The 9,651-nt window shown below is 34.5% G+C and overlaps 1 protein-coding gene and 1 long non-coding RNA gene across 2 annotated transcripts; both read right to left on the bottom strand.

The window, feature by feature from the left end:
• Positions 1-348: 348 nt before the first annotated feature.
• LOC104758433 (F-box protein At1g30790-like) lies at positions 349-2,345 on the bottom strand. Its single transcript, XM_010481297.3, has 2 exons — positions 1,275-2,345; positions 349-1,055 (listed from the first exon to the last, which is right to left on the bottom strand). The coding sequence occupies exons 1-2, from the start codon at positions 2,154-2,156 to the stop codon at positions 1,026-1,028; spliced, it is 912 nt and encodes a 303-aa protein (XP_010479599.1). The 5' UTR covers positions 2,157-2,345; the 3' UTR covers positions 349-1,025.
• A 2,945-nt stretch (positions 2,346-5,290) lies between these two features.
• On the bottom strand, positions 5,291-6,770 carry LOC147924802 (uncharacterized). Its single transcript, XR_015587712.1, has 2 exons — positions 6,132-6,770; positions 5,291-5,786 (listed from the first exon to the last, which is right to left on the bottom strand). It is a non-coding gene; the product is annotated as an uncharacterized LOC147924802 (long non-coding RNA).
• Between the last annotated feature and the right edge of the window lie 2,881 nt (positions 6,771-9,651).

Raw genomic sequence — 9,651 nt, 5'->3', positions numbered from 1 at the left:
GGAAAATATTTTTTTCAAAGAATATAAGAACAAACAAAAAGAATAGATTGACGTATTGATGTTTTTTATTCACATTAGGATGAATTTGTTTTGTTGTCGTAAAAAAAGCAGCGACTGAAATACGTCTCCTCCGTTCATCTTCTACAACTGTAACAGATTTCCAGCGTCCTAAAAATCTTTTTTTTCAAGGTTGTAATTTTGTCTTTGTTGTAGTCGCTGGAGATAGTCGCAGCGTTCACTAAACGAACATGGCCATTTCAAAATTTCATACTTGCGTCAAGAAAAGTAAGAAATCGAGTTTAGTCTTCCCTTTTAGCTTAACAACTGCATAAAAAGAAGACGACGGAATTCGAACAATCCTTTAATAGTTTAGTTAAACTAAGGACCATATACATGAGAGTATGAGACAGACAAACCAAGACCTTTACTAGTTCTTTAACTCTTAACTCTTATTGCCACCTTAGTATAGTAGTAACAGAGAAGCTCGAAAGAGTCAGAAGACAGTGGTCACGCCAACAATCCCGTTAAATAAAAGCTACAATTAAATAATATTGTCGACATAGGAGCATAATAGAAAGGTACGAAAACGAGTTTTGAAAGTAGAACAACTAACACCATCATAGATTTCATCTACGAGTCCTTCAACTCAACGCTTCTTTCCATCTTCTTCTCTACATCGTAACAGAAAAGCTCAAAAGGATCAGAAAAGAAGTGTGGAACATAGACGATCTCTCTAGCAACAGTGATCCCTGCAAAGCTAAAGCCCCGCAACATTAAAGTGGTATAAGAAGGAAAGACATAAGTCTTCTTTGTCCAAACTTGATTCTTGACATCATCAAGAACCCACAAAACAAAACAAACCATCATCAATAGAATCATACGCAGCTAACTTCCCAAGGTAGTTTGTTAGGACACCAGCAAAATTTCTAGGTGTGTTAATGAGACGTAGCTGCTCGGACCCAACATCGAAATTCGAAACTACTCACTCTCATACTAGAACATGCTCATCCCTTTAACTTCAGCTCCTAAGAAAAGACCATGTTCCTGTCCCAATCCTGTAGTCACGTTTACATTCTGTTATAAAAAAGTTCAAACAGTTTTTTTGTTTTTTTTTATAAAGAGGAAGACTGAATAGATCAACCCTTAAATTAAAACTACAAATAGATAATATTGTCAAAGTAACAACATGAGACATAGGCAAAACAAAGACTTTTTCTAGAAGTACAACTCCTAACCACATCACCTACGAGTCCTTCAACTCTAACTCTTCTTACCAGCTTCTTCTCTACATGGTAGAAGAGAATCTCGAAAGGATGAGTAAACAAATATGGAACATAGACGATCTCTCCAGCAGCAGTCACCCCAACAAAGTGCAGTTTTAAATCCAAGAGCAACGAACGGGTAAAAGAGGAAAAGACACAAATTTTTTTTGACCAAACTTGATTCTCAACATCATCAAGAACCCACAAAACAAAACAAGTAATGTCTTCAGAGAAATCGTACGAAGCTAACTTGCCTAGGTAGTTTGTTAGGCTAGCTACAACCATAATTTCGGGTGTTTCAATGACACGCAACTGCTCAGACGCAACATCAAAACTACTCACTACCAAAGTAGTACAATCTGGATCCAAGTTAGCTTCGTAATACACAACCCCATCAATGCATACTCCATTACGATGAAAATAATAATAAAGGATACTGCTTTTGATGCGCCTCCATGAGTAAGAACCAGAAACACCTCCCAACGTGCATACACTATGTTCAATAGGTGTATCAGAGAATTCCGCCATCTCCAGGCGCAATACCTTGTACTGATCGTTGCTTGGGTCGTATCCCAAGTACACATAAAAATCCTCACAACGACGGATAGGGTTATAGTCTTCCGGTAAGACTATGAATTGTGTTGTGGTTGGATTACATACCACGAAACGACGCTCCATGTAACAACAGACGAACCCACGGACAGAGTTACTCTGCATGATGCAATCATCAGATCTGACTTTGGGAAGTGTCAAGGTGTTTTCTTTGGCGGCTAACACTGAAGACGACGATGAAAGATCACAACTTTGATGAGCTAAGGAGAAAAACAACAATTGGTTGTCGTCGCAGTTGTTGAAAGCAAGGAGAAGCCGAGGTCGAGACAGAGACAGGTGCATGAAAGCGTCGGCGAATTGTCGGCTGATGTCTTCGACACTGATCTGAATCTGAAGAGAGATTTCGCCGGCAACCTTAGCAGGATCTCGATCGTCAGATCAAGAGGGATGTTATATCCGACGGTTGTCATCGTTTCTTCTTCCTCAGACTACTTCTGTTTTTGCTTGCCTCTGTTTTCCAGAGGACACACAAATCGAAGATTCTAAAAATACTTTTTTGAAATAATTAGGGAAAAAAGCTTAAAAATACTTCATCTATTTTTTATTTGGACGTTTAATACCTAAACTAATACCTAAACTAATAAATCTTGTTAGTTTCATACCTACGATTTTTTTGACTAAAATAAAATTCCGTTTTTACCCTTCTTATATCAATTAATTATTAATTTTAAATGATATGACATTAATTTATAAGTTTATTTGATTTAAAATTAATTTTATTTGAATTAAAATTAATTTGATTTAATATTTATTTTTATTCAATTTGTTTTTACAAAAATACAAATTTTGTTTAAACAATTAATTTATAAGATCTTAAGTACTTTCAAATCTGCTTTCTTTCTTCAGAACCGTGCATTAAACAAAAACATAGGAATATATGAATTCATGATTATATAAGTTTGTACAATTGATCAATGCCATCAACAACAGACCAACGGATTTATGAATATATTCAGTTATTAAAAAGATAAATCAAATCGGAACAGTCATCTCCGTCGCATCACCGCCTATCTGTTTCACATCTTCTTCTTTCAAAATCTCTTCAAGAAACTTCCTCTTAGATTCAGGAACCAACATAGTGAAAACAATCTCATGAAATGTAATAGCATCAATAATGAGTTCAAGAAACTACCTCTTATAAATTAATTGTTTAAACAAAATTGTATTTTTGTAAAAACAAAATTGAATAAAAATAAATATTAAATCAAATTAATTTTAAATCAAATAAACTTATAAATTAATGTCATATTATTTAAAATTAATAATTAATTGATATAAGAAGGGTAAAAACGGAATTTTATTTTTGTCAAAAATTCGTAGGTATGAAACTAACAAAATTTATTAGTTTAGGTATTAAATTGTACGTTTTAATTAAATGATGTATTTTTCTTCCAACCAAAAAAGACGAGGTATTAAACGTCCAAATAAAAAATAGATGAAGTATTTTTAAGCTTTTTTCCCATTTTATATTTAATGCATTGATTTTTACCAAAACTTTAAAATTAATTATAAGTAATATTTAAAAAAATAAAGAAATCTTTCTAACTCATATAAATATATGATTCTCTTTCATTTTTTATTTGAATTTATATTTTAATTATCTTAAATTATTTTATACTATATTTAGTTAATAAAAATTGTGATTTTTTCCTGCATATGATGTAATACAAAAATTTTAAAACGGACATATATTACTCAATAGATAAATAAAAAAATACAGATACAATATCCTACATAGTCTAAAAAAATTGGGCAATGGTTCAGAGTCATACTAAAAGAGACCAAAATGATTTCGAATACAAATGAGTAGAAAGCTTGATTTATCAGGCATTCAAACTTTAAAAACTTTTATTTGGTTTATTCCGCTTCTTTATTTTAAAGATTTTTAAAAGGTTAAATATGAAAAAGATTTAAAACTTTTAGAAAGTTAAATATGATAAATATTATACCATAGATACACAATAAATGTTAAAAATTAAGATGATATAGTGTGTGTTAAAATATCTCGGGACGGGTTATATAGCGGGACGAGTTTTATCGATATTTATATAAATTAAAAAATCATTAATTCGGTGTTACAAGGATAAAACATTATTTTATTATTTTGTTAACTCTGTCGATATCAAAAAATAAACATATCTAATTAAATTGATTAAATAAATATTATGTAAAAAATAAATTATATTGCGATATTATATTTTTATTTAAAATTATAATATAATTATAACATATTTAACCAACAAATACAATTTATAATTTAAATATTTTAGTTATAAATAATTTTATCTCGCGGTATACTGTGAGTCTTAATCTAGTTAGTATTATTATTAAACCCAATAGACGGAGATGAATCTACGGTTGCTAATGTTGGAGTCTTGGAGATCGGAGGGTTGAATATACGGCGGCTAATAATATAGCTTTGTTTGATGATATAAATTTAATCATACTATCATTTACAATGTACAATGTACGGCGGCTAAGAACATTAAAAAATTAAATCATGCATTTTTTTTTTTTTTTTTGTTAAAAAAATTAAATCATGCATTTACAATGTACCACCATTGAATGATTATGTTTGATGTTTCCAGACTTCTAATTTGCTTTCTGGCGTGTTAATTTTTCTTTAGTTATAGTGGTTAAGTTGGTTTGTCGAAATTACTTGAATAATCACTAATCAAAACCACTAAAATTTCATGATACGCAGCGATTATAACAATTAACAACATAGTCAAAAATTAATTTCTCATAACAAAGAATCTCGCTATAATTATGCACATTTTAAACATTAGTTTGGTTTAATCAAAAGCACAAACTAGAAATGCTTACAAATACTCATCCATCTAATATATTTTAAAGTATGAAGCTTTATTTAAAAAATATGAACTTTTTCCTTGCAGCAATCAAATTAAAGCACAATCTTTTTTTGTTTTGTTTTGTAAAGTGACAATAGCATTAGAAATAACTATTTCATATATTTTATGGCTTTCGTTAGTCAAAACCATTTTCAATCTCTTCATATTGACATCGGTTTTTTTTTTTTTTTTGTCATATACATCAATACAATAAAAGAAGAAGGTGATTCTCTCCAGAGCATGACTAAATAGAAGAGAACCGACGGAGACAGTGTTTTATCTTCTCCTTGATTTCTTCTGCTTCATCGTCGTCGTTTTATATGAAACAGAGCGTGTTTATTTTCTTAAGATGAATCTTTGTTCTTTTTGTTGTATATCTCTCATCGGAAAATTTATCCATGGCCGCCGCAACCGAGAAGCTCCCGCAGCTCAAATTTAAATTTTTTTATTTTGGAAATAGTATAATAAATTCTCAATTGATCCAGTAGGCAAACAGAATTGTGATTCTATGCGATCTGTATATGCTAAAGATACTTGGTTCAACATATCTATGCGACCTGTATATGCTAAAGATGTCAATATATTTCTTTTTGCTTGTACATACACTTATAGAGGGGGTTATGACATGATACACTGAGAATGGAATGAAGAATGCTCAAGACACTCTGGTTTAAAAACAAAAGTAGTTTCTGGATCACCAGATTACAGCAGATATGTGTCCTAAGGACTTTTTAACCACAACAGCCACCTCCCTGAGAAATTGCACCATCCCTGCCTCCTGCTGCACCTTGAGTACGCATGTAGCCAACCTTAATGCCCGATGACTGCAAAATCCAGAGAGATTAAGGGAATTAGATCACATTGTAACACAAATGGTTAAATGCAGATGCTTCTAAGAATAGCAGGCCGTGTTCCTTGGCAAACTGTTCTCCTTCCTATTTGCTAACAGCTCTCTTGTGAGCAAGATCGCATTTTCCCAATTAGCATAATACTCATATTAGGATTTGCATGTTGCCGAGCATCCTCCAACCAACTTGCCAGATGGTTAAATGTCTCTCTCCTGCAACCAAAAGAACCAGACTTTTGAGCTTTGAGGGCAGAAAGATCAACACATGATAAAACTCTTGCAATCCTTCTTATATATATCGTTCATACTTGTGAAAAATTCCAAAAAAAAAAAACAGAGTAAGAAGATCATTTTAAGTACAATGCTAAGATGTATAGTTAACTTAACAAACTCCCAAAAGAGCATTGCCAGTATCAATCATATAGCCAAAACTTTATGCAAGATCAAACGTAAATTCCCAAAACTTGTATTTATGATGAAAGTACCAATTTCCAAAACCTTAACAGCAGTTCTAAGTTTATTAGTTCACGAAATAAAGAACCAATAACTTGCCAAAACCTTTGCTGATGGAAGAATTCAGAAAATTGGAGCTGATCATATACTGTTGCAAGGAAATACTAATCTGGTGATGTCATAAACCAGTAAAGCTCCGGCTGCTCCTCTTTAATATGATCTGGTGATGGATCTAAAAGACTCTTATCCAGCCTAAACATCATACAATTGGTTAAATCATAAACGTATCATAGCAAACTAGAACCAGAAGGCACCAAAAAAAAAAAACATAAAACAAGTCCAGCCCATACATCATCCAACGGAAAAGATTAACAAGTCATACAGCTGAGTGAAAAAAAAAACGAATCAAAGACTATTGACGAGAAACAAGGAGACATGTGAACTCAGCTTCTATTTCAATAAGAAGCCTATGATGAAACTTAATCAAGAAACCCAACTTTGAGTCTCTGGCAATGATTTTAAATTATACAGTATTTGTTACTTGTTAGCAAATTATAGTAAGACATTGTTTCTATAAAGAATGAGAAAAATTGTTACTGATCATGACAATTAATCTTCATAATAATCAAAAATCTAGCTTAGGTCAAAAAGGCTCAAAAAAAATCCTAATCGATAAAAACGTGATTAAGTTCTTAAGTGGACCTAATTAGACGAAGAAAGGATAAAGGACGAGAGAGAGAGAAAGAGAGAGCATAAGCGTATGGTGTCCCTGTTGGGGTAAGCTTCTAGAAGATTGTCTCTTGAAGTCCAAGATATCATTAACAAGTTGGTTAATGACAAGATAGGCTAAAAGGAAAAGTTCCAATTTTATTAGGATTAGGAAAAGAGAAGTTTTCCATTATCAAAATAGGAATAACAGAGTTGTGTTATGACTATAAATATCTTTGATTGAGTTGTGATCAAAGGTATGAGAGATTGAGAGCTTTGGTGTTTAGTTTTGAGTTATTTTCTAAACATAATAAAGAGAGTTGTTCTTTATTCAAGCTTTCTTAATTTCTATATTTGGTATCAGAGCTTCTAGGTTAGTCGATCTAAGAGAGTCAAAAGAAGAAGACATAACCAAGCTATGGAAGAGGTCGATACTCTGCGTTCAAAGGAGTTTGCTCCGTCGTCAATCCAATGTCCCATGCTTAACGCTACAAATTATACTGTATGGGCCATGAAGATGAAGGTGGTGTTGCGAATCAACAAGGTGAGGGAAACCGTTGAAAGTGTGTCAACTGATTCCAACAAGAACGATATCGCAATTGGATTGTTATTTCAATCCATCCCGGAGGCTCTTATTCTGCAAGTAGGTGAACAAGATACTCCTAAAGGGATCTGGGATGCTATTAAATCCCGTCATCTTGGTGCTGATCGAGTCAAGGAAGCTAGACTTCAAACACTAATGTCGGAGTTTGAAAGAATCTAGATGAAGGATACGGACTCAATCGAGAGCTTCTCGGGGAAGTTATCATAGCTAGCGTCGAAGGCAGCCTCACTTGGACACTCCATTAAAGAGGTCAAACTTGTGAAGAAATTTCTCAATGGTCTACCAAAGAGCCGATATATCCAAATTATTGCCTCCCTCGAGCAAGTCCTTGATTTAAACACAACCCCTTTTGAAGATATTGTTGGAAGACTTAAAACTTATGAAGAAAGAATTCTCGACAAGGAGAATCATGGAGATACGCAAAGCAAGTTGTTATTCTCCAACTTCGAACAACAGAGCTTCACGACATCACAAGGGAGAGGACGCGGTGGAGGAGGAAGAGGAGGATATAAAGGACGAGGAAGAGGAAGATTCAATTTTCAGGAAAGAACAATAAATCAATCGGACCATAATCAAGCTAAGGAGAAGAAGGATCTTTCTAAAGTAATTTGCTACCAATGTGACAAACCTGGTCACTACGCCTCCACTTGCCCAGAAAGAACACAAAAGTTACAAGAGGCACATAAAACTGAGACGGAAGAAACGGAAGAAGCTGACCCAGCACTTTATATCCATGAAGTAGTGTTCTTAAACGAAGAAAATGTGATACCAAAGAACTACGAAGCTGAAGACGGTACTTGGTATCTCGACAATGGAGCAAGTAATCATATGACCGGTAATCCAACGTATTTCTCCGAACTCAACAAGAATATAAAAGGGAAGGTTAAGTTTGGAGATGGCTCATGTGTTGAAATAGAAGGGAAGGGATCTATTCTGTTTCAAAGCAAAACGGAAGAGCAAATTCTTGTCACTGATATTTACTACATTCCCGATCTCAAGAGCAACATTATTAGCCTGGGACAAGCTACAGAAGTCGGGTGTGATGTTCAAATGCGACAAGATTATTTAACTCTACATGACAGTCTCTTTGATGCGCTACGAAGGTCAAGCAGAAAACAGGGAAGCCCTTTCGACCTCGTGGAAGATTGATGGTTAAAGTCACACGTTCAGCCAATAGGCTGTACAAAATTGGTCTAACAGTTGGAAAACCAATATGTTTACACACGAACATAGAAGATGATACTTGGAGGTGGCATGCAAGGTTAAGACATGTAAGCTTTAAGACAATGAAAGCTATGTCCAAAAAAAAGATGGTCTACGGCCTACCCGAAGTAAGAGAAGAAAAAAGGTTGTGTGAATCGTGTTTAGTAGGCAAACAAACACGTCAAGGTTTTCCAAAAGCAACGATGTACCGAGCATCAAAGCCCCTACAGCTCCTGCACGCTGATCTCTGTGGACCGATAACCCCATCAACATTGGCTCATAACAAATACATATTTGTTATTATTGATGATTTTTCAAGATATATGTGGATTATCTTGTTAAAAGAAAAGAGTGAAGCGTTAGGTAAGTTCAAGGTATTTAAAAGTGTTGTGGAGAAGGAACTTGGGAAAGAAATCATGACACTAAGAACCGATAGAGGAGGATAATTTGCTTCAAGAGAGTTTCATGATTTTTGTGAATCAAACGGGATCAAGTGGCATCTTACGGCACCTTACACCCCACAACAAAACGGTGTTGTCGAAAGGAGGAATAGAACACTATTGGAGATGACAAGGAGTATCCTAAAAGCTATGATGGTACCAAACTACCTATGGGGAGAAGCGGTTCGACACTCTACATACGTAATCAATAGGGTACCAACAAGAGCTCTTGAAAATATGACTCCTTATGAATGCTTGCGAGAGAAGAAACCAAGTCTTGAGCACTTAAGAGTGTTCGGTTGCTTAGCATATTCGAAGGTTGAATCTGCGAACCTCACAAAGCTCGATGATCGATCAAAGCCTCTAGTCCACCTTGGGATTGAGCCAGGATCAAAGGCCTATAGACTGTACAACCCAACGACACGGAGAATCGTTGTTAGTCGAGACGTGGTTTTTGATGAGAAAGCAAGCTGGACTTGGAATGAAACAAGAGATGGATCGAGTAGGGATCCCGGGATGTTTCACATGAGGTGGGGAGAAGTAATAGATGCTGGAGAAGGACCTGTCATCATCGACAACACTCAACACCATGAACATGATGAGACCGAGAGTAATGACGATGAGAGTGATCAAGAGGATGGAAATAACGACGAGCAATTTCCACATGAGA

Source organism: Camelina sativa, chromosome 17, assembly GCF_030686135.1.
Source record: "Camelina sativa cultivar CO46 ecotype springtype chromosome 17, ASM3068613v1".
Taxonomy (NCBI): Eukaryota; Viridiplantae; Streptophyta; class Magnoliopsida; order Brassicales; family Brassicaceae; genus Camelina; species Camelina sativa.
The sequence above is the reverse complement of the archived record's forward strand: the minus strand, read 5'-3'. Positions and strand labels throughout refer to the sequence as shown.

Bases quoted from the DNA above. Each gene is read 5' to 3' on its own strand.
- LOC104758433 (XM_010481297.3), bottom strand. From the start codon at position 2,156: ATGCACCTGTCTCTGTCTCGACCTCGGCTTCTCCTTGCTTTCAACAAC. The intron at 1,056-1,274 runs GTAAGAAGAGTT...ACGTGACTACAG, and splicing joins ACCATGTAGAGAAGAAGCTG to GATTGGGACAGGAACATGGT.